At 40.0% G+C, this 26,748-nt stretch overlaps 1 protein-coding gene across 12 annotated transcripts in view; it reads left to right on the forward strand.

The window, feature by feature from the left end:
• LOC106606915 (potassium voltage-gated channel subfamily KQT member 5) overlaps window positions 1-26,748 on the forward strand; it is a 147,326-nt gene that overhangs the window by 99,892 nt on the left and 20,686 nt on the right. For 7 of the 12 annotated variants that reach the window (XM_014203394.3, XM_014203439.3, XM_014203384.3 and 4 more), the window contains exons 2-4: window positions 7,264-7,360; window positions 24,998-25,124; window positions 26,364-26,539. In XM_014203394.3, coding sequence (XP_014058869.3) covers window positions 7,264-7,360; window positions 24,998-25,124; window positions 26,364-26,539 — 400 coding nt within the window. The remainder of the gene's footprint in view (window positions 1-7,263; window positions 7,361-24,997; window positions 25,125-26,363; window positions 26,540-26,748) is intronic. The other 5 variants (XM_014203407.3, XM_014203398.3, XM_014203485.3 and 2 more) reach the window with 1 other exon arrangement.

Consider the following 26,748-nt stretch of genomic DNA (forward strand, 5'->3'; position numbering starts at 1 on the left):
GCAGCCTATAGCTTAATTTTGTCTGTCAAACAGGTAGGCCTACCTTTTATTTCTTAAATTGGAAGAAATAGGATCCAACACAAAGCCATATCGTTCCAAGTAAAGTCTAATTAAAATTAAGACGTTTGAAATTAATTTCATTTTGCCTACTTTCAGCACAATGAGCTGTCCATTTTCGATTGATTACACCACAGATGCTGCTTCCAGTTTCAGCACCACAATGTAAGTTACTCGAATCTGGTTAATTGTGAGGTCAATAACTCTAATAAATACATCATGGGTAAATGTTTTTTTTATTTTTATAAAATAAATTATAGTAGTAGCAAGCTATCAAAGTTGACCTCCGGTCCTCCTTCTCATCTTCGCGCACTCCTTCTCAAACTGAACAGAACATAGGCTAGTCCGCGCATAAGATTTTTTGGGACTAGGCCTAATCAAAAAACAAATTTGGAAGAAGCCTTTGACTCGCCTCCTGAACTGCCACCGTAGGCCTACACAGCACAGCCTCTGGTTAGGCAGCACACCATTTTTTTTTCTTCTTCAGCAAGAGCAGAGCAGGACGGGGCTTAGGGTTGGAATATCCATTGCGGTGTGTAATACAGCATAGCTGCTGGGATGGTGTAAATAAAACTATCTTAGAAATGTAACTTTGCTCTGTGCTTTTCCAAGCATGCACTTTGTAGCCTATAGCCCAGGGATGTCAAACTCAATCCCACAGAGGGCCGATTGTCTGCAAGTTTTTACATTTTTTTTTATATATAGCCTAATTGTTTATATATATATCTATATAGCCTAATAAGCAACTAATTCTTAAACACTGAGAAATCTGAAAATGTCATTAATTACAAATTATACGACCCTCCCTTGGACTAGATTTAAAAAAGACTAAACCCTTGCCTTGACTGAAATTGAAAAAGCATGACCCTCGCCCCTTTTTCCTCCAGGTAACCAATCTGTACATTTCGATCCGTCCCAAATAAAACATCGCTATAGCCTATACAATAGCACAGATTATTTTACAGGATTTACAACCTTTTCCTTTCTTTCTGTGCCGCCAAATGTTTGCATACTACTAGTAAAGTGAACAGGTTTACCAATACTGTAGCATTATATTGAACAGTTTTGTTTAAATTAAACAAATGGTTAGTGGGGAGAGAGTATACGGACACTCTTGGCCTGCAAAACGATGCCATATGTCGCGCAGCTAAGAGCCGAGTGAATCAAATCCCACGGGGTTGAGGAGGACACTGTGTCCCAGTGTTGTTGCAGTTCATGCTCTCCCCATTGATTAGTAGACTATATCACGGTGACATCTAGATGGCTACCGATGTGAGTTATTTCTTGTGTAGGCTGCCACCCTACTTGAAATATAATCATCCGAGGGGAAAAAGAATTGGCCACGTTACTAGCTACCGCCGGCGACACTGTGATAGATGCACCTTAGGTCGGCAGGCAGCTCGATACAACACTGGTGCACTGGTCATTCTCATCAGCTTTAGTGGCTCACTAGTACAGCCCACAACGTGGTTTACCGGTATGGGTAATGCAGCCCGTCAATCCCCATTAAGAATCGCTGCACCGGTAATATATTGGTAATATCTTTTGAACTGCTACAAGCAAGCCATTTCTCTGTAGTAATGGTGAAACTTGTCTGTCAATTATTATCTGGGGTGATGTTTTTCTAGGACGCACAGCAATATATTTACGAGCAATTTAGAGCAGCTGAAATGGCTGGTGTCAACTTGACCTAAATAGCTAGCTAGGTTAGCAAAGAAAACATGCAGTAACTCAATAAAGATACTTATAAACAGGCCAAGGTACCTACCCAGCAGCTGCTGAAAATATTATTCCACTTCACAGCAGCTTGAAGAAGATATTTACTAAAATAGTCTGAGCTTCATGTGTCTCACCTGACAGCATGAGGTTGGTGCCTGAAACGGATCATTTTATTCTACAGTAGGCATAAGCTATTACTGTAAAGAAATACAGTATGTTAGAGTAATTTTTACAGGAGGCTTCGAATTACAATTAATAACAATATCTTTCTGAATTTTGCCCATAATGCGGGGCAATCTACAGCATTAATGCTGTAAAACACATTTACGGTATTTTACTGTGCATTCTACAGTGTTTTACAGTTGAAATTACAATAAGGTCTTAGTGTTGCAATTTCACACTCTCTTGTCCTCCGTCTCCTTTTAGTTTTCTCTCTTTCGTTTGTATTTTTAGCACCTGCCTTATTCTCCCTCCCTCCCTCCCTCCCTCCCTCCCACTTTCTCTCTGATTGAAGGGGAATGCATGGCTGGCATAGAAAGAAAGGAGGAAATAGATAATGATACCAGGCAGTATGGTGTGGAAAACACTGACCTCTCACGTAGCTGAACCGTCACACACACACACACACACACACACACACACACACACACACACACCACAGGATATTAAACCACATATACCATTTACATTATACACACATTCTCTTTCATTCACATGCACGCATGCACGCCAACACACACACACACACACACACACACACACACACACACACACACACACACACACACACACACACACAGCTGTATTTCTGCTCCTTGACTCTAAATCTTCGCCCAGTTGGATGAGTCCGCTTAAGGGAGATTCACGGCCCAGATGAAACAGGATGGTAAAATGTGTTTTGTGTGTGTGTCAGTCCATTCTATAATGTTGCTTGTGGATTATTGACAAAAGTAGACTATTTGGGGCGGAATAATTACTAACGATAAAAAGGATATTAAATGGACCTACAAGGCATGGTTAGTTAGAAACTGCACTATTTGCCTTCTCCACTTTCACCCTGACCAAAAGCCCTCTCCCCAGCCACATCTCCCTATGTCAGGGAAACAGAGTGGCACTCCAACAGAACACACTCCTAGGGCGCTTACACTCTCACTTTGGCTGTTCCATTTCATTAAGAGGGCATTAGGTTGTGGGGTGTTTTGGCTGTATATGGTTTTGTCTCTGCTCTTCCATGCACTCATCATTACCAGAGGAGAGAGTGAGGCACTTCACCTCTCCATCTCTGGCTCTGTCTGTCTGTCTGCCTGTCTCTTTGTGTCTGTTTCTGTCTGTCTGCCTCTGTTTCTCTGTCTCTCTCTCTCTCTCTGTGTGTCTGTCTCTGTCGCTCTGTTTTGTTTTGTGTCTCTGACAGTTGCAGGGATATACAATTTACATACACCATATCAGCCACAAGCAGGTTAGACACAACAAGTTACAAAAGCCATCCAATACACGTAATCCAAAAGCCTGTTACTGTCCAATCATGGCATTGATTTATCCACCTTGGATTGGTTGTTTATTGATCGCTCTGTCCAGGGACTGAGTGATGGATTGGTCCAGTCATCGATGAAGTCATTAGTCACAGAGGTGTCATACTGTCAAGTTATCGAAGTGTAATGACGCGTGGGTTGTGGTAGTGGCGCCTGCACAGGTCATGACACACAAAGTCCCTCCCCAGGTCAAGACAAACAAAGTCCCTCCCCAGGTCAAGACACACATTGTTATTTCAAATAGAGAAGGGTTCTGCCCCGATGGTGCTGACAAATGACAACCCATTGTTGATTCCATATTATGTTCGATTGATCCTGTGAAATGTATCATTTATCTGTATTATTATATAAGATCAAGCCTATAAAAAGTTTGAAACGTTTTTCACGCACACACACACACACACACACACGCAAACGCGCAAACGCACACACCCACACACACACTCTCTCTGAGCAGCAGCAGCTGGGAGCGGATCTGGTGTCCATGCATGGCCTGTCTGACAGTAAAGGCCTATTAGTGTCTGCTACTCTATCAAAACCAGATGTTCCTGGGCCGTTAGGTCCAAACCATGCCCTAACTCACCTCCCCCTCCAGGTATAACTCAGCCTGGAGTGGACCGCCGACAGCCCTTTACTCACTCTAATATTTCACATTAATCCCATGGAAAATAAATGATGTTCTGAATCACCATCTAAGAGGAAGGGGGGAGTTCAGCTCCAGGAGAGGGGAGAGAGAGGACTAAGCGAGGGAAGGGGGATGAGGGGATGAGGGGTGAGAGACGCAACACAAAGGTAAATACATAGTGCATTTCTCTCCAAGCCACTTATTAGCATCATCCTCCAGTAGTATCCCTGCTGTCTGTTTTACCGTCATACCGCACAGACAAAAACAGTCAGACACACATACAGACGCACAGAGACACAGACACACCAACTAATACGTTAAGTCCCAGAGCTATGTGGAGATTAGATAAGATTTAAGAATACAGAGTGAGACACACACACACACACACACACACACACACACACACACACACACACACACACACACACACACACACACACACACACACACACACAGCAGAGGGTGAGACGAGCAAGTCATCAGACAAAGAGAATAACAACATGCATCTTGTTCACTCTTGACAAGATGAAAAATTACCTTTTTACTGCAAATGAAAAATCCCGTACCAGCCACAGAGTGGATTTACTTAGAGAGAAAGAGGGGTGAAAAGACAGCAATAAAGATGGAGATGAGCAGGAGATGAAGATAGAGGAAAAACATTTTTGACACAGATTAATCATCTCACACGTTCATGCTATGTCAACTGCTAGTTCAGCTGGATAAACGTCTACAGGTGTAGGATCTTAATTTCACCTATATTGTCACAGCAAAATAATCCTGCAGCAACAGGATTTGAACATTTAGTCCATAATGCTGCTTTGTCAGTAGTTATTAGCTGGGCTAAAGTAGTCTACATGAAAAGTGCAATACTGTTGTTAATATAACCGCGTGTTAGTATGGGTTTTCAGTGAATTTATGTAAATCACGGAGCTCATCTGTGTAAGGAAAATTCTCAGCAACAAAAGAGTGATCAAATTAAGATCCTACATCTGGAATTGGCCAGCAGTTTCCTTCCACTCTGTAAGATTCAGCTGTGGCTCCGTCTCTGTATCTGTTTCTGTCCCCACTGTTCAACTAATTACTTTAGCGGCCTGTGGGCCGAATTTGGCCCGTGGGTGGTTTTATTTGGCCACCTAAGTTTTCTGAGCCATAGAAAAAATCGTCTTTTAATTGTTTCATTGTTGGACATAAAAGACTGTAAAAACACCAGTAAATCAGATAAAGTTATTTTAATTTAAGAAATCTGTTCCCAAGTATACCTACCCATAATAGAGAGAGACACGTGGTCGTATACAAATGTAAGCAAGGTTTGAAATGATTATGTTTTAGTCAAACATTATATCTGTTTGGGCTTCTTGCGCTCAATTTGCAGTCTACAAATTATTTGTAATTATGGTCCGGCCCCCCGACCATCCGCTCCAGAAAAAATCACCCTGCGAATGAATCTAGTTGATGATCCCCTAATAGTGCAAGGCATGGGTTTAAGGAAACAGTGAACACAGGGATAGTTTTCTGTGTCTGCAGTTTCATCCTCATTACAGTAATAAATACGGTTGTTTTTTCTGACAGCGTGACCTGACCTTGATATATACAGTACATATGTGTGTACTAAATATAGTTGAAGTCGGAAGTTTACATACACTTAGGTTGTAGTCATTAAAACTCGTTTTTCAACCACTCCACACATTTCTTGTTAACAAACTATAGTTTTGGCAAGTCTTTTAAGATATCTACTTTGTGCATGACACAAGTAATGTTTCCAACAATTGTTTATAGACAGATTATTTATACCTATAATTCAATGTATCACAATTCCAGTGGGCCAGAAGTTTACATACACTAAGTTGACTGTGCCTTTAAACAGCTTGGAAAATTCCAGAAAATGATGTCATGGCTTTAGAAGTTTCTGATAGGCTAATTTACATAATTTGAGTCAATTGGAGGTGTACCTGTGGATGTATTTCAAGGCCTACCTTCAAACTCAGTGCCTCTTTGCTTGACATCATGAGGAAATCAAAAGAAATCAGCCAAGACCTCAGAAAATAAATTGTAGACCTCCACAAGTCTGGTTCATCCTTGGGAGCAATTTCCAAACGCCTGAAGGTACCACGTTCATCTGTACAAACAATAGTATGCAAGTATAAACACCATGGGACCATGCAGCTCTCATACTGCTCAGGAAGTACATGAGTTCTGTCTCCTAGAGATGAACGTACTTTGGTGCGAAAAGTGTAAATCAATCCCAGAACAACAGCATAGGACCTTGTGAAGATGCTGGAGGAAACGGGTTAAAAGTATCTGTATCCACAGGAAAACGAGTCCTATATTCACATAACCTGAAAGGCCGCTCAACAAGGAAGAAGCCACTGCTCCAAAACCTCCATAAAAAAAGCCAGACTTCGGTTTACAACTGCACATGAGGATAAAGATTGTACTTTTGGGAGAAATGTCCTCTGCTCTGATGAAACAAAAATAGAACTGTTTGACCATAATGACCATCGTTATGTTTGGAGGAAAAAGGGGGAGGCTTGCAAGCCGAAGAACACCATCCCAACCGTGAAGCATGGGGGTGGCAGCATCATGTTGTGGGGGGTGCTTTGCTGCAGGAGGGACTGGTGCACTTCACAAAATAGATGACTTCATGAGGGAGGAAAATTCTGTGGATATATTTAAGTAACATCTCAAGACATCCGTCAGGAAGTTAAAGCTTGGTCGCAAATGGGTCTTCCAAATGGACAATGACCCCAAGCATACTTCCAAAGTTGTGGCAAAATGTCTTAAGGACAACAAAGTCAAGGTATTGGAGTGGCCATCACAAAGCCCTGACCTCAATCCTATAGAAAATTTGTAGGCAGAACTGAAAAAACGTGTGCGAGCAAGGAGGCCTACAAACATGACTCAGTTACACCAGCTCTGTCAGGAGGAATGGGCCAAAAGTCACCCAACTTATTGTGGGAAGCTTGTGGAAGGCTACCTAAAACGTTTGACCCAAGTTAAACAATTTAAAGGCAATGCTACCAAATACTAATTGAGTGTATGTAAACTTCTGACCCACTGGGAATGTGATGAAAGAAATAAAAGCTGAAATAAATCATTCTCTCTACTATTATTCTGACATTTCACATTCTTAAAATAAAGTGGTGATCCTAACTGACCTAAGACAGGGAATTGTTACTAGGATTAAATGTCAGGAATTGTGAAAAACTGAGTTTAAATGTATTTGGCTAAGGTGTATGTAAACTTCCGACTTCAACTGTACATATTTGTGTGTATTATCTGTAGGTGATATATTTATTATCTAATGTAGGGTTTGTGTGTTTTTCTCTCACCCAGGTTCATCTTGGTGTTTGGCTGTCTGGTCCTGTCAGTGTTCTCCACAATCCCTGCCCATCAAGACCTGTCCAACCACTGCCTGCTCATCCTGGTGAGTGTAAGAATATACCACCACTTGCCTTATTGTCCTTGTGTGTGCATGTGGATGTCTCTCTGTCGCTCAGAGGATCAGATGGACTGTAGGATAATAAACACTATTCTATGCGGAACTCTGTTTTCAATACAACACTTAAATCAATGTCAGAGTCCAGCAGAGTTCCCAAGCAGCATGAGTGCCTGCTGTCCTTATGTCTTATGCCACTACATTTTCCCTCAAGGCTGCTGGACGTATAAGTAAGAAGTACAGTTGAAGACGAAGTTTACATACACTTAGGTTGGAGTCATTAAAACTCGTTTTTCAACCACTCCACAAATTTCTTGTTGACAAACTATAGTTTTGACAAGTCGGTTAGGGCATCTACTTTGTGCATGACACAAGTAATTTTTCCAACAATTGTTTACAGATAGATTATTTCACCTATAATTCACTGTATCACAATTCCAGGGGGTCAGAAGTTTACATACACTAAATTGACTGTGCCTTTAAACAGCTTGGAAAATTCCAGAAAATGATGTCATGGCTTTAGAAGCTTCTGATAGGCTAATTGACATAATTTGAGTCAATAGGAGGTGTACCTGTGGATGTATTTCAAGGCCTACCTTCAAACTCAGTGTCTCTTTGCTTGACATCATGGGAAAGTCAAAAGAAATCAGCCAAGACTTCAGAAAAAAATTGTAGACCTCCACAAGTCTGGTTCTTCCTTGGGAGCAATTTCCAAACACCTGAAGGTACCACGTTCATCTGTACAAACAATAGTACGCAAGTATAAACACATTGGGACCACGCAGCTGTCATACCGCTCAGGAAGGAGACGAGTTCTGTCTCCTAGAGATGAACGTACCTTGGTGCGAAAAGTGCAAATCAATCACAGAACAACAGCAATGGACCTTGTGAAGATGCTGGAGGAAACCGGTACAAAAGTATCTATATCCACAGTAAAAACGAGTCCTATATCGACATAACCTGAAAGGCCGCTCAGCAAGGAAGAAGCCACTGCTCCAAAACTGCCATAAAAAAAGCCAGAGTACGGTTGCAACTGCACATAGGGACAAAGATCGTACTTTTTGGAGAAATGTCCTCTGGTCTGATGAAACAAAAATAGAACTGTTTGGCCATAATGACCATCGTTATGTTTGGAGGAGAAAGGGGGAGGCTTCCATGCCGAAGAACACCATCCCAGCATCATGTTGTTGGGGTGCTTTGCTGCAGGAGGGACTGGTGCACTTCACAAAGTAGATGGCTTCATGAGGTAGGAAAATTATGTGGATATATTGAAGCAAAATCTGAAGAGATCCGTCAGGAAGTTAAAGCTTGGTTGCAAATGGGTCTTCCAAATGGACAATGACCCCAAGCATACTTCCAAAGTTGTGGCAAAATGGCTTAAGGACAACAAAGTCAAGGTATTGGAGTGGCCATCACAAAGCCCTGACCTCAATCCTATAGAAAATTTGTGGGCAGAACTGAAAAAGCTTGTGCGAGCAAGGAGGCCTACAAACCTGACTCAGTTACACCAGCTCTGTCAGGAGGAATGGGCCAAAATTCACCCAACTTATTGTGGGAAGCTTGTGGAAGGCTACCTGAAAAGTTTGACCCAAGTTAAACTATTTAAAGTCAATGCTACCAAATACTAATTGAGCGTATGTGACCCACTGGGAATGTGATGAAAGAAATCAAAGCTGAAATAAATCATTCTCTCTACTATTATTCTGACATTTCACATTCTTAAAATAAAGTGGTGATCCTAACTGACCTAAGACATGGAATTATTACTAGGATTAAATGTCAGGAATTGTGAACCTGAGTTTTTAAATGTATTTGGCTAAGGTGTATGTAAACTTCCGACTTCAAGTAAGCCTTGTCCTAGCCAAAATGGCCCATAGGGGCAGGATCTCCTGTTTCAGCGTGAGTCAGCTTGATGTAGAAGTACACCCCCTGGACAGGACGCTTGGACATATACATATATACACAGCAAATTTCAGTGTCAACTGTTCCAGTGTCTATACTGGTCCACACCTTTCAGTGTTAAATTAACACCCTGCTTGTTGTAAAGCCTTATTTGCATATTTCCCAGTATGCCTTGCATTGGAGTGAATTGTTACCACCCATGACTGTATTTGTTAGTGACAGAGACATGGTTGTTGCTTCCATTTATTTTCAGTCCTTTAGCCTTCACCAAGTGAGAAATAAGTGAATATGTTATCATTAAAATACAATTATTTAAGAGAACATGTATTTCATAATGCGTTATTTTGAGGGCCTCGTTTTACACTAATATATTGACCTGAAACGTATGGTTTACGGGCCACATCAGGCCTGCAAGTCACATTATGCTGGCTTGCAAAATGATGTGTAATTCCTATTGGAATCCAGCCAGAGTGGGAATATCCAACATTTAGAATGTTCATTCATCCACAACCTGCATTCAGAATGACTGCCAGGGTTGAGAAGTCTAAGATATGAGAATACCTAAAGCATCTAAACTCAGTGGTGGAAAGTACTTAAGTTAAAGTTGTATTTTACATCACTACATTCCTAAAGAAAATAATGTACTTTTTACTCCATACATTTTTCCTGACATCCAAAAATACTCATTACATTTGGAATGCTTAGCAGGACAGGAAAATAGTCAAATTAACACATTTATCAAGAGAACATCCCTGGTCATCCCTACTGCCTCTGAGCTGGAGGACTCACTGAACACAAATGCTTCGTTAGTAAATTTTGTGTTGGAGTGTTCCCCTGGCTATCCTCAAATAAAAGTGCCATCAGGTTCGCTTAATATAAGCAATTTGTAACGATTTATTCTTTTTCTTTTGACACAAATATATTTTTGCAATTACTTATACTTTTCATACTTAAGTATATTTAAAACCAAATACTTTTAGACATTTACTCAAGTAGTATTTTACTGGGTGACTTTTACTTAAGTCATTTTCTATTAAGGTAGCTTAACTTTTACTCAAGTACGACAATTGGGTACTTTATCCACCACTGTCTAAACTGAAACAACCGTTTCAGTAACGGGTGAAATAAGTTAAACTACCAGATTGGCTTAGTTTAGAAAAATGTATGTTTATATTTGAGTAGCATAAAATGAATTAATCCACTGATCAATGTACATGCAAAAACACAGACATTGAAACAAACTATTCAAAAAATATACCTGCAATAGAACATGCTGGGAAATATGATCATGATGTGTGTGGTTTTGGTTTAACTGGTTATTAACACAAACACTGGGGTTCTTTTACACCAATGAGTGTTAATTTCACACCTGAATCAACACAAAAAAAATTTACACTGAAAAAGAAACGCTAGGTTACTCTGATCAATTTGCTGTGCATATATTTAAATATGTGCATTTTCAGAAATTCAAGGGTAGCTGACATGTGTGCTGAGTGCGTGTGTAGATCCGTATTATGTTTTATCATACACAGCAATTAGAGCATCCCTACTCTAGGCTACGTTTGGCACTGATGGATTGCAGTCATACGAATTACTTGGTCTGCCTCTAACTGCATCCCATAAGAACCAACAAAGCACATGCTGAGCAAAGTGTGTGCATGTGTGTGTGAACTGTACATGTGTGTGTTGCAGTGAAACAATGCAGACTCATGACTACATACTAATCTTCCTTTTTGCTTTCTTGTTATTTCGCAGGACTACACAAATTAAAACTCAACAATTATGGACATTCCATTTAATCTACTGCAACTATACCTTATCAAGTTAGCAATCAGTGATGCTACAGATGTCGGATCTTAACTAGATCACTCTTTTGTCGCAGATCATTTTCCTGTTGCATCAGGAAATTCAAATGAGCCTCGTGATTCCTTGAAAATGAGCAGTACTCTTTTTCTCCATTGGGATCAGGCCTGCTATCAAAATAATATTCTCTCTTGCTCTTACGGTATACAGTAGGCCTAGGTCCTATTACTGCAACATCCAAATGTACAAAAATGTATCCATACGCATCCATAACCATCATTTTATCTAGCTTAATAACACAAGATAGGTATTGGTCTCCACTCCACTAGGCTACGAGTACCCTGCGTCACTGCTTCATTGCTCCAGACCACCACAAGAGGGAGTTAGAGCACTGATTATGCTTTTGGGTCCCAAGGTGCTAATGTGTCTCTAAATGACAATTAATGGGCGACATAGACCAAATTGAAACTGATAATTGTGTACAACTTCAAAATTTAATTTCAATGAACTGAATGATGAGAATGAAAGAGGTGATTGAATTTAGAACAATAGTGTAAGAATTGCTATTCTTCTGTCCTGCACACGAACACCTGGAAAAATACACATTTTTTTGTTTCTACTCGCCAGTATTACTTACTGAAACTGTTACACTTTTATTCTAAGAGAAACGAAAATGTTCAATTAAATTCTGTGATATTCTTAAGATATACACTACCATTCAAAAGTTTTGGGTCACTTAGAAATGTCCTCGTTTTTGAAAGAAAATCAATTATTTTTTGGTCTATTAAAATAGCATCAAATTGATCCGAACTACAGTGTAGACATTGTTAATGTTGTAAATGACTATTGTAGCTGGAAATGGCAGATTATTTTAATGGAATATCTACATAGGCGTACAGAGGCCCATTATCAGCAACCATCACTCCTGTGTTCCAATGGCACGTTGTGTTAGCTAATCCAAGTTTATAATTTTAAAAGGCTAATTGATCATTAGAAAAATATTCTGCAATTATGTTAGCACAGCTGAAAACTGTTGTGCTGATTTAAAGACGCAATAAAACTGGCCTTCTTTAGACTAGTTGAGTATCTGGAGCATCATCATTTGTGGGTTTGATTACAGGCTCAAAATGGCCAGAAACAAAGACCTTTCTTCTGAAACTCGTCAGTTTATTCTTGTTCTGAGAAATGAAGGCTATTCCATGCGAGAAATTACCAGGAAACTGAAGATCTCGTACAACTCTGTGTACTACTCCCTTCACAGAACAGCGCAAACTAGCTCTAACCAGAATATAAAGATGAGTGGGAGGACCCGCTGCACAACTGAGCAAGAGGACAAGTACATTAGTGTCTAGTTTGAGAAACAGATGCCTCACAAGTCCTCAACTGGCAGCTTCATTAAATAGTAACTGCAACACACCAGTCTCATTGTCAACAGTGAAGAGGCGACTCCGCTGATAATGTAGATATTCCATAAAAAATCTGCCGTTTACAGCTACAATAGTCATTTACAACATTAACAATTATATGTTATTTTAATAGACAAAAAATTTGCTTTTCTTTCAATCTAAGTAACCCCAAACTTTTGAACAATAGTGTATGTGTTGACTGAATAAAAACAAGTGATGTCTGCTAAATAATCAAGTTGATGGCGCAGTCATATAGCCTCGGCATCTACATAAAGCTGAGTGACTCACTAATTCATGGCTTTGGATCAAAATAAACAAGTACCAACATTCTTTCTGATAGTCTTTTAATAAGTACATGTTTTGGTTATCCTGACCTGGACACCATGTATAGTCTCTAAAAGGAAAAATATTACCACCGTCTCTTGCACATGTCATTTTCAATATGGATCCATAACGAATTACTATGGGAATAAAGGTCACTGAATGACAGAAATATTGAAACAAAGTAGGCTAATGAAGGTTAACAAATTGTTGCTTACTGGAAAAAGTAATGGAAGAGGCAAGTGGAAGGGGGAAAAGACACAGCATTCAGAGGTAAAGACCGCACTGCTCTGAGACAAGCATGGGGACTGGTCTTGATAAATCAATGAGATTTTTATTTTCACTGAATCTCCGTTTGGGTATTGGTTAGCCTACAATTAGGGTGTGGAAACTGTCACATTGTACAGCGACATATTTTCCTAATGGAAACCCTGAAGGTTTCGTTTTTCATTTTCTTGGAATAGAAACACCATAATATTAATCAAATTAACTAACTTCTTATGGGCAGGTGGGACGGTAGCATCCCACCTGGCCAACATCCGGTGAAATTGCAGAGCGCGAAATTCAAAAATACCAAATTCAAATATTTAACGTTCTTGAAAAGATGTGTTATACATCAAAATAAAGCTTAACTTCTTGTTAATCCAGCCGCTGTGTCAGATTTCAAAAAGGCTTTACGGCGAAAGCAAACCATGCAATTATCTGAGGACAGCGCCCCGCATACAAACACATGAAAATCATATTTCAACGAGGCAGGTGCGCCACAAAAGTCAGAAATGGTGATATAATTCATGCCTTACCTTTGAAGATCTTCTTCTGTTGGCACTCCAGAATGTCCCAGAAACATCACTAATGGTCCTTTTGTTCGATAATGTCCTTCTTTATGTCCCAAAGATTTCCATTTATTTGGCGCGTTTGATTCAGAAATACACCGGTTTCAACTCACCCAACATGCCTACAAAGTATCTAATAAGTTACCTGTAAACTCGATCCAAACATTTCAAATAATGTTCCTAATCCAACCTCAGGTACCCTAAAACGTAAATAATCAATACAATTTTAGACGGAATAAACTGTTTCTAATACTGGATAAAAACAACGTGAAGCGTGCTCCAGTTCACGGGCATCAAACAGTAGAGTCCACCTGGAGTGACACTTACAATGAACAGCCCTACTTCTTCATTTCGCAAAAGAAAAACATTGAACCATTTCTAAAGACTGACATCTAGTGGAAGCCATAGGAACTGCAACCAGGTTCCTTATAAAAAGGGTATCCCATAGAAAACAATTGGAAAATTCTATGACCACAATTTTTTCCCCCCTGGATGGTTTGTCTTTGGGGTTTAGCCTGCCATATCAGTTCTGTTATACTCACAGACATTATTTTAACAGTTTTAAAAACTTTTGAGTTTTCTATCCAAATCTATCAATTATATGCATATCCTAGCTTCTGGGCCTGAACTACACGGGAGGATCTTGTCAATGATCTCAAGGCAGCTGGGACCATAGTCACCAAGAAAACAATTGGTAACACACTACGCCATGAAGGACTGAAATCCTGCAGCGCCCGCAAGGTCCCCCTGCTCAAGAAAGCACATATACATGCCCGTCTGAAGTTTGCCAATGAACATCTGAATGATTCAGAGGACAACTGGGTGAAAGTGTTGTGGTCAGATGAGACCAAAATGGAGCTCTTTGGCATCAACTCAACTTGCCGTGTTTGGAGGAGGAGTAATGCTGCCTATGACCCCAAGAACACTCTCCCCACCGTCAAACATGGAGGTGGAAACATTATGCTTTGGGGGTGTTTTTCTGCTAAGGGGACAGGACAACTCTATCGCATCAAAGGGACGATGGACGGGGCCATGTACCATCAAATCTTGGGTGAGAACCTCCTTCCCTCAGCCAGGGCATAGAAAATGGGTCGTGGATGGGTATTCCAGCATGACAATGACCCAAAACACACGGCCAAGGCAACAAAGGACTGGCTCAAGAAGAAGCACATTAAGATCCTGGAGTGGCCTAGCCAGTCTCCAGACCTTAATCCCATAGAAAATCTGTGGAGGGAGCTGAAGGTTTGAGTTGCCAAACGTCAGCCTCGAAACATTAATGACTTGGAGAAGATCTGCAAAGAGGAGTGGGACAAAATCCCTCCTGAGATGTATGCAAACCTGGTGGCCAACTACAAGAAACGTCTGACCTCTGATTGCCAACAAGGGTTTTGCCACCAAGTACTAAGTCATGTTTTGCAGAGGGGTCAAATACTTATTTCCCTCATTAAAATGCAAATCAATTTATAACATTTTTGACATGCGTTTTTTTCTGGATTTTTGTTGTTATTCTGTCTCTCACTGTTCAAATAAACCTACCATTAAAAGTATAGACTGATCATTTCTTTGTCAGTGGGCAAACGTACAAAATCAGCAGGGGATCAAATACTTTTTTCCCTCACTGTATGACCAATCATATCGAGTGGTTCCAATGACAAATTTGACGCGAGCCACCGCTCCCTGGTGACTTTCTTCAGCAAAGATGGCTGACAAAATGTAAATGTAAGTAGTTATAACGTCATAACGAGTCGAGCAAAAAATGTACAACTGAGAGGAATATGTTAGTTAATGTAGAGACAAACGATTGTGTGTATTTTTTTGTCATAAAGTTAATTTACAAAATCGCTATTTAGCAAGTTTTTTGTCATATACCAGGTGTATCAAACTCCATTCTGTGAATAATGCTGTGTCTGCATGTATGTATGTATTACAATTATACACTTCAACAGTGTTTACCACACCTGCTCCTGGGACATCAATGATTACACATTGTAATTATGCAATAGACTAGAAACATGATTTAAGTAAAGGCTGCTTTGTAATTCAGATATTCTCACAGATTCTAATGGAAAATGCCCCTTAGATATCCATTTAGAGTCCTCCAATCCTAGAAATGTAATTGTTGGCGGAGAATCACGTCATTGAACAAAATATTTTCGAAATACTGTAGGCGAAATGAGTCTCACTAGTGTTGAGTAATGTCCTGTTAAAAATGGTGTAGGTCTTATTTATTTAAAGAGCATGTTAAAGTTAGAAGCAAAAGCCAACAACTATTTTAGCACTGTTTCGCGCTGCTCTGAGGAAAGCATGGGGACTGGTCTTGATAAATCAATGAGATTTTTATTTTCACTTAATCTCCATTTGGGTATTGGTTAGACAAGAATTAGAAAATTAGGGTGCAGAAATGTTATGCTCTTAGTGTAACCTTTATATAACTAGGTAAGTCAGTTAAAAACAAATGTCTTATTTTTCAAGGACAGACTACTCCTTCCTCGTGCCCTGCGGGGATTCTTTAGCTAAATAGCCCAGTACTGTACTGCTGACCATCACATTGTACAGCTCCATATTTTCCGTTCCAGCAAGTACCAGTCAAAAGTTTGGACGCACCTACTCAGCTTACAATTGGCTCATTCATCCCCCTCCTCTCCCCTGAAACTATTCCCCAGGTCGTTGCTGTAAATGAGAATGTGTTCTCAACTTACCTGGTAAAATAACGGTAAAATAACGGTAAAATAAATAAATACAAATTCCAGGATTTTTCAATATTTTTACTATTTTCTACATTAAGAATAATAGTGAAGACATCACAACTATGAAATAACACATAAATATCACTGATTTAGAGAAATATTGGAACAAAGTTGTCTAATGAAGGCAAACAATTTAGAATCACAACTATGAAACAACACCGGTCTCCCGCATGCCCTGCATTCTGTAGTACAGCCATGGCCTGATCTCCCTTATGTAAGGAATTAGGCACTTTCCCATGTTTACTACAGTATGCATTGTAGACTGCACAGTAGCCTAAAAACAAATAAACACATTTTGTTAATAATTTTTTTTTTTTAAATACTCTTTCAAAATGCAGATGTTGATTTAGTTATGGAGCCATAACGAATTACTATGGGAATAAATATCACTGATTTACAGAAATATTGGAACAAAGTTGTCTAATGAAGGAAAACCATTTAGAATCCTCCAATCCCGTAGGCTACTCCCGACCATCACGTTGTACAGAGCCATATTTTCCATTCCGTCCTAACGAAACCCTGAGGGTTTCTTTTTTCGTTTTTCTCTGAATAGAAACACCATAATATAATTCAAATTAATTAAGCCAAATTTCTTAAAATCAATCTCATATACTATGTTATTACAAAAAAGGCTTTAAATTCTCTGGTAATGCCAATACGAAATACTATCAAATGCTTCTCAAAGATGCCCTCTGGTGGTCAAACTAGCAATAACTTGCAGTAACAAAAAAATGTCGGCCAATTACGGTTTTCTCCAACTGCTTACACACATTTTCAAAACTGTCTCTCCTTTTTTCAAAACTCTACACACAATTCCCAAAACTGCACACACAAAATGCAAAATGCCTCACATCTCCTTCAAAATGTAACACTGCATTCAAAATGCCATAAACACGTCAGAATGAAGCATTTGCATCAAATGGCAAACACTGCTTTCATAATAGTACATTTTTGGATATACCATGTAAACACTGTTCTAAATCTAAAGCTCTTTGGTCTTTCATAGGCTTATATCTACATTTCAATACAATGTTCTACAGTGAAAGTAATCTGCTGAGAGGGGTAACAAGTACACTGTAAACACCAATGCAATGTAGAAACAGAAAATATTTATTAGGCCAAACATTACTGTTGTATACAGTAGCATACAACAAAACCATAAACATATGTAAACCAAAAGTATATTCGTTAGAATACAGTAAAGAACACAATTGTGTGTGTGGGTTCTCAGGGGGGCAGTCCAGGAATTGGTAGGGGGGGGGGGGGGGGGGAGTCACCAGTGCTAGCTCAGTTCGTAGAGCATGGTGTTTGCAACGCCAGGGTTGTGGGTTTGATTCCCACGGGGGGCCAGCACAGAAAAAAAAAATGTATGAAATGTATGCATTCACTACTGTAAGTCGCTCTGGATAAGAGCGACTGCTAAATGACAAAAAAAACAACCAAAAAAAATCTCTTCTCCGGGCTGGGTCTGTCCACAATACTTCGTCCACATCACAAGATACGTTTTCTCTTGCCAAACATCGAGGGAAGTATCTCCTAGCATGGCGTATCCAACCTTGGACAGAGGCAACCTCTATGTCCCCACATGCGTCCTCCATTGCCTGGAGAAGCGGCATGCGGGCATAGGGTTGGCGATCATACACTTTCCAGCGCCAGGCTGAGAAGAATTCCTCTATGGGATTTAGAAAAGGTGAATATGGGGGTAGGTACAAAACTACAAATTGTGGATGGGTGGCAAACCAGTTTTGGACCAGAACAGCCCGGTGAAAACTAACATTGTCCCATAAAATCACAAGTCTAGCAGGCTCCTGATCTGGATCAGGGACAAGCATTGTGTAAATTGCATCCAGAAAAGTGAGCATATGGCCGGTGTTGTATGGACCCAGTGTGGCATTGTGATGGAGGACCCCGTTTTGAGTGATGGCAGCACACATAGTTATATTACCCCCACGCTGTCCAGGGACATTGGTAATTGCCCTCTATCCTATTACATTTCTTCCGCGGCGCCTGGTTTTGGTGAGGTTGAAGCCAACCTCATCCACATAAATAAATTAATGGCGAATTACATGGGCATCCAGCTCCAATACTCTCTGTAACAGACAAAAGGATATACAGATGAGTAAATATGGTATGTCTGAAATACTGGAAGTAGTGTTGCATACATACCTCTACAAAGTCATGTCGCATATTCTTGACTCTGTCGGCGTTTCTCTCAAATGGCACCTTGTAAAGTTGTTTCATCATCACTCGGTGCTGTTGGAGGATGCGTTGTATGGTCGACAGGCTTACAGCATTGATATTGTTAAATATGGTGTCATTATTCAAGATATGCCCTCTTATCTCTCGAATCCTAATTGCATTGTTGGCCAAAACCATATTTATAATTGCAGTCTCTTGTACATCTGTAAACAAGCGTCCTCATTCTCCATGATGCCTTTGCCTTTCCACTCTGTACAGAATTCAAACACAGTATGTGTTCAGCATAGGAACTGTAAACAATGTACAAAAAAAGGTAGTACAGCATGATAACCAACCTCATTCATTCAATGCAGTGCAGTAAATGGATGGCTTAGAGTTACAAATGTTTATGCAATACTATGCAGTCATACGTATTTTACAGTACATTACTGTAATGCTAAAATAGTCATTAGATAGTTGCATACCTGTTCTCATTTCTGAAGGTTCGAATTATGGATGCCACTGTAAATCGACTCAAGTTGGGCTGGACTCTCAGTCCAGCCTCTCTCATGGTCAAACCGTGGTTGATCACATGATCAACAAGTGTTGCCCTAATCTCATCAGAGATGGCTCTCCTTCATTCTCTTCTTTGCCCTCGTCCTCTTCTTCCAATTCCTCCTACTCCAACTCTTCGTCTTTGAATTTGTCCTCATTGTTGTCCCCTGCCTCTCCCTCCTACTCCTCTTGCTCTCTGTCCATTGTTGGCATCCATTGTTCAAAACAGGTAATCTGACCTTTGACCTATTTATAGGCCTATACTACAGTAAAGCAGTGATTGGTTAGTGATCAGTTAAGCAATTAGTGTTTGCACATGTGAGGAGTGTGTGACCTGGTGAATAAGTGTAGCATTTTGACTGGTTGTGTTTGGAAAAGGAAAGCAAGTCACTTCCTGTTAGATTTTTGTGTTTTAGGTAGACAATTGTGTGTAGTGTTTTGAAAAAAGTGTTTTATGCAATTGACAACTGAGTCAAAGGCTGAGAAATAGCTTCTGGTTTTGGATATTTGGTGTGTAGTTTTGCACTTTGAGTGAGAGGTTTCAAAAATCGTGTGACATGAAAAGATTTTGTGTGTAAGCAGTTGGAAAAAACTGTAATTTCTTTTAAACAAGCCCTCCGTATACTACCCTTACTATCGGCCTACTATAATGAAGGCTAGTTCAACAGCATGCTCTTTATATTGGATCTTTGTCCAGCTACTGTGAAAAGTTTGGATGTGCGTAAAACCCTCCATAGTCATTTTCTTTTTTTTTATATTATATTATATGCCCACGGGAAGCAATTACGGTGCCTGTAAGTGTATTTAGACATAGCCTATTTAAAACAAGTTGTTGTTTCCTTTTGTTTAGAATTTGATTAGAATTATTTGCTCTCTGTCTTTAGGCCGTATCAATAATGAATTGAATCTTGTCCATGCGCTCGCATAAGGCAATTTACAGTAGGCCTAACCCCTATATCAGTACAAATGCTATGTATATATTTCGATGTTGAAGCCATGAAATTACTTAGAACAATGTGAACTGCAAACAGGTTCAAGTTATCATATTTAGCAAAGATGGGATAGGTTTACATTTTGTTTCTGTAAACCGGAATTGGAGTTGATTCCAAGGCAATACATAAAATACCATAAATGCATAAATACATAACTTGAAACAACCATTGTTTATTCATCAATAAAAATAAATAACTCGATAAAAAAATTGGGGTTGCCTGTTTTGCATGTTATTTTGGCATTAATATGTGTCACATATCAGTTTGCAAACAATGTAAAAAAAAAAAATAATCATTGAAAATAATAATAAAAAAATAAGAATCATTAAAAATAATCATTAAAAGCGCATACAAACATGGTCTCTGTTTTTCTTTCTTGAGTAAGGCAGCTCAAAAATGAAGGTGTTTCAGCCTAGCTCAGTGCTTTCTGTGGTGGTGGGGCAGCCAGCAGAAAATATGGAGCGTAGGTGCTGGTAATGTTCTCTAGTTGCGCCGTGATTGGCTCAGTCTTCTGTCACTCATGGGGACACAACGTGACTGCCAAATCTAAGGGTAGAGCTCGAAAGTTCAAGCCCCTTGGATGCTGCCATAGAGTTACATTAGAAGTACCCATCCAAGAAGGCTTGAGGTCATTGGCCACAGATAAAATGATGTCAAATCACATATCTACAGTAGCTTTGATTTCAAAATCTTAGCTAGCAGTCATCATTATGAATCAAGTCGATAATCTACTGGCAAATCCTTTTTAATCCTTGTCATATGGAGATAAATAATGAAGATAAATTATTGATAAAATGTATCAGTGTTCATCGGCCATTGGACATTACACAAACATTACACAACAAGTTGAAAATTGCAAATTCAACAATGAGTGGTTTGTAAGGAATCAGTGGCTAACTGCAAGCATTGCAAAGCAATCACTAGCCTGCTACTCAGTGGAGTGGCTCTATGGTCAAAAGTCTGGGTTTAAGGGTCTCTTTTCCAAGCTTAAAATGAAAACATTCAACTTTGGCCATGCGGTCAATCCAGTATGATTTCTGCCCCGCTCAAAACAACTGTTAACTCGGAACTGGGAAATCTGACTTCAGTGAGTTCAAGACAACTGGGAACTCAGGAAAAAACAAGCTCCGACTGGGAAAACACACTTTGAACGGTCATCCAACTCAGAATTGTAAGTCATAATGATGTCATCATGATTTAACCTAGTTTTTTCCCAGTTCCCAGTTGTCTTGAAAGCACCATAAATCTAGAGAATGCCAGATAACAAAATTTGCCCACAAAGGACCACCACGCCACCTTCCTGTTCAAGTGGGTACAGCACAACAAGGTCAGTCCAAAAATGCTTCTATGCTGCTGCATAAATTATGAAATATGCCAGGGAGATATGCATACTGTAGCTAAGAAAGTATTACTAAGTGTATGTTGTGTCGTAAGCTGTTAGTAGCCCATCTGCCTCACCCTAATAATTGGGTCTATTTTCCCCTCTTAATTGCGCCTACTGTTCTGACTTGGTGGTGCACGTGTAGCCTATGACCTGTTTTAGAGAAATGTAATCATCGAATATTGTAAGAGCTTTCATTGTCTGCTTTTGTGGCCCCTTTATTTATCCTACGGTTCTGACTTGGTGTACAGGGAGAACACTATAAGAACGGCCCATGCTCTGAATTCTGTCACTGTACATTTCAAAAGTGCTGAACAAATAGTTATATTGAAAACGTCCGCCCTAGCTCGCTCATTAATGTCTTAATCGAAATTATGGATTGCCTCTTATGCTGATTGTCTCTTATTGCCTCTTATCTACTTGTTGTTCCCTTATGCCATCTCAATTGTCAGTAGAATAGTAGAATACATCCCCTTAAGCCTCCCCTTAATCTTAGCTAGATAGATAACGTTATAGTTATAACATTATAGTGCATTTAAAGTCAACCTGGTGACTTCAAAATGATGATGAAAGATTTTCCTACTAATTATTTGCCTCCTTTATTATTTGCCTCCTGAATGTCAATGTATTTCCAAGCCACTGTAATGCACTTTTGATGAAATCTTCATCAGTACTCATTGACGATGCATTGGGTAGAATGCTCAGTCGGCCATCAGTCCAAATTAACGTTAAAAACAATATTGTTACGAAACATGTAAGCCATGAATAAGGTCCTTGGATGTATTCCATCAAAGCCACTACACAACACAACACGAAACTAAACAATACATTAATTGCACTATATAACGGTGACAAATGGTGCCCACAAACTGTTAGGGCCTACATAAAGCTGTCCCAACAGCAGAGTCCCAACAGCAGTCCCAACACCTTACCACTGCTACACCTGGCTATCAGCGGAGCCTTGTCTGGCAGCGAAACCGTTTATTCAGCCTCATTTACTGCCTTTAAAAAAAACATAGCTGATATGGCTGACTTGCTTAAACAAATGTGTTTTTTTTAAGAACTTTGCTAGCTAATGACAACATTGTCATCTGTCTAAAGTAAATTTGACGACATGATAATGCTGGCAAAGTTGTTTCCTCCTAAATATTTGACTACTTTATCAATGTCATCGTATTTCCAGAAACTATAGTGTATGTTAGACTAAACAGTAGTTAGCCTCCGTCCAGAATGACTGGGCTTGAGAGGGCGGCTATAGAACGTTCATAACAATGTCATGGCACGACCGAGCCTATGAGTGGGTTATTTTCAGAAGTTAACTGGCTCTGGCTGCCAAAACAGCCAAATACTCCATCTAAACATGAATCGATTCTCAATTGCTATATGGTTCTAGAAACATGAAGACCTTTACTTTCATATCACATCAAAATAATTTCACAAATGCAAAATATACACTTACTTACTTACTGTTTTAACAGTACTGTGACCCACTGATTCAACCCTGGGTGCTTTTATACACTCTAACTCCTCACTCTAAACCCTCACTGTAACCCCTCACTGTAACCCCTCAATGTAACCCCATACTGTACATCATTCCAATCCCCATCTCTGATAACGATGTCTCAAATGATCAGATTTGATAACCCAGTTCAAAGTGCATTAACTAAAATTATTTTTTTATTTTAATTTTAACAGTAAGATAGTAACCAAAAAAGTGTTGAACAAATCAAAATATATCTAATATTTCAGATTCTTCAAAGTCGGCCATCCTTTGCCTTGATGACAACTTTGCACACTCTTGGTATTTTCTCAACCAGCTTCATGAGGTAGTCACCTGGAATGCATTTCAATTAACAGGTGTGCCTTGTTAATTTGTGTAATTTATTTCCTTCTTAATGCGTTTGAGCCAATCAGTTATGTTGTGACAAGGTAGGGTTGGTATGCAGAAGATAGCCCTATTTGGTAAAAGACCAAGTCCATATTATGGCAAGAACAGCTCAAATAAGCAAAGAGAAATGACAGTCCATCATTACTTTAAGACATGAAGGTCAGTCAATACGGAACATTTCAATAACTTTGAAAGTTTCTTCAAGTGCAGTCGCAAAAACCATAAAGCGCTATGATGAAACTGGCTCTCATGAGGACCGCCACAGGAAAGGAAGACCGAGAGTTACCTCTGTTGCAGAGGAAAAGTTCATTAGAGTTACCAGCCTCAGAAATTGCAGCCCAAATAATAAATAACAAAAAATAAATGCTTCACAGAGTTCAAGTAACAGACACATCTCAACAGAAACCACTACTAAAGGACACCAATAAGAAGAAGAGACTTGCTTGGACCAAGAAACACAAGCAATGGACATTAGACTGGTGGAAATCTTTCCTATGGTCTGATGAGTCCAAATTTGAGGTTTTTGGTTCCAACCGCCATGTCTTTGTGAGACAAAGAGTAAGTGAACGGATGATCTCCACGTGTGTGGTTCCCACCGTGAAGCATGGAGGAGGACGTGTGATGTTGTGGGGGTGCTTTGCTGGTGACACTGTCAGTGATTTATTTAGAATTCAAGGCACACTTGACCAGCATGGCTACCACAGCATTCTGCAGTATGACTATCATTTGTTTTTCTACAGGACAATGACCCAACACACCTCCAGGCTGTGTAAGGGCTATTTGACCAAGAAGGAGAGTAATGGAGTGCTGCATCAGATGACCTGGCCTCCACAATCACCTGACCTCAACCCAATTGAGATAGTTTGGGATGAGTTGGACCACAGAGTGAAGGAAAAGCAGCCAACAAGTGCTCAGCATATGTGAGAACTCCTTCAAGACTGTTGGAAAAGCATTCAAGGTGAAGCTGGTTGAGAGAATGCCAAGAGTGTGCAAAGCTTACATCAAGGCAAAAGGTGGCTACTTTGAAGAATCTGAAATATAAAATATCTTTAGATTTGTTTAACACTTTTTTGGTTACTACATGATTCCATATGAGTTATTTTATAGTTTGTTGTCTTCACTATTATTCTACAATGTAGAAAATAGTACAAATAAAGAAAAACCCTTGAATGAGTAGGTGTGTCCAGACTTTTGACTGGTACTGTATAATAAAACTATTCATCTAAAAAAAATGAAAATGAAATATGTCTACCCCCTACAAATATTATTATAATCGACATAAGAATTCACACAAGATGAGGTGTAGCCTACCCGAGGCCTACATAGACCTGCAGTCTAAGTTACTGTATAGACTGCAAACACCGCTTCTAACTGCCTCCTGGCGGCGACTCTAAATATTCAATATTCATCCAAATCCTCCTGCTGCAGGATTATTCCGCGACAAATAGGGTCAAATGAAGATCCAACATCTGTATATTGATTATTGAATATCATTATTAATTGCTGGCTTTTCTATTTCAACTGTCTGGTATTTACAGCATATTGAACTTTTGCCCCTCGCCTCGACTCTCAATAATGGGCTGCGACTGTGTGTGTGCGTGTGTGCGTGCGTGCGTGTCCTGTAGGAGTTTGTGATGATCGTGGTGTTTGGGCTGGAGTACATCATCAGGATATGGAGCGCAGGCTGCTGCTGTCGCTACAGGGGATGGCAGGGACGCCTCCGCTTTGCCAGGAAACCCTTCTGTGTCATAGGTAACTGTGTGTGTGTGTGTGTGTGTGTGTGTGTGTGTGTGTGTGTGTGTGTGTGTGTGTGTGTGTGTGTGTGCTGTACTGCAAAGGTCCTATCAGTCCACCAAGAGATGCAGCCTGATTACTAGAAATAGACTTCGATTTTGACGTTTGAAAGGTCCTGATGTCGATATATTCCTTCCTCGTGGTTCACAAAAAAAGAAAAATGATTGCCCAACACTGGGCTCAAACTCATGATGCTCAGTGCCGAAGCACACTGCTCAGACCACTGCTCTACGGCAGTTCACAATGCTCTAGCAAGTCGTGAGAATACTTGAGGATACTTGATGGAAACAGTGCCGGTTGGTTTGCGGAGCCATCCCCAAACCATAGCCCTTAGCTTAACCACTCGGGATTAATGCCTAAACTGTTAACCTTTTGAGTTGTTTCTGTTTTAACCCTGTAATGCACAAAAAATAGACGTTCATCCATAATACGTCGAATTTCGAATGGAAGCTATGAGGTCTTGTTGTTGAGAGATGGTCATCAAGACTGTCAATATTCAAGGCTGACTTCTGATTGACAGATGGTGTACTTCAATACACAAACAGAGAAAACAGAAGCTGGCGTTGAGTTCTCATAAAAGAAGGATAAATACAGTTTACAAGAACATAGATCACTATCTTTTTCTTCTCCCAATAGACTAAAACCAGCCACGGTTAGAGTTTCAGAACTTTAAATGTGTTTGCTGAAATGTGATAGATGTGAATTGGAACGAAACACACTATCATCCCAGTGTACTGTAGGAGCAGTAGAGGTTTGTATGTTCTTCAGGACTATCACCGTGGCCCTAAAGATGGGGGTTTGTGTGAACCCTCTTTACCCCTCTCATTCTCCCTTTATCAATCCCTCACACTATCTCTCCTTTCTTCTCTGATTGTGTGAAAGTGAATACTAGGTACGTTAGATCCATGTGATGACTCATCCAGTACACTGTGTCTATTTTCTTAACCAGTCTCAGAGCTCCAGATCAACACAGTTTGAGGCCCCGGGCCCCCTCTACGCTCTCTGGTGTTGGGCACCAACAGCCTGATGAGTGGGGGACATTTTCACAGACAAACTTATTTGGAACATGTTATAGTATTATGTGTATCACTCATATGCACTGCAATACATTATCATTAGACTCTCATGAAAGTTTTCAAGACTGTAAATACTACAAAAGTATTGAAGTACGTTTTATATCTTTCTGTCTCTTTCCAGACATAATTGTCCTCATAGCTTCCATTGCTGTGGTGTCCGCTGGTAGCCAAGGTAACATCTTTGCCACCTCAGCATTGCGTAGCCTTCGCTTCCTGCAGATCCTGCGGATGGTGCGTATGGACCGCAGAGGGGGCACCTGGAAACTACTGGGATCTGTAGTCTATGCACACAGTAAGGTACAACCACATTTGTAGTCCAACAGTCTGGCCTAGATGGTCCTATGTACTCTGACCTTCTTGAAAAAATAGAAGGATGCGCTCCCCCTCTACTGTCTGGTTCCTCTCATGTTCTTCCTAGTGAATCTTTCCTTGTCTCTGTCACTACAACTTGCACTTTAGGGGTTTAAGTTGCTATTAGGCTACACAACCAATACAGTGAGATTTGA

This window comes from Salmo salar, chromosome 01 (genome assembly GCF_965601325.2).
Source record: "Salmo salar chromosome 01, fSalSal1, whole genome shotgun sequence".
NCBI lineage: Eukaryota > Metazoa > Chordata > Actinopteri > Salmoniformes > Salmonidae > Salmo > Salmo salar.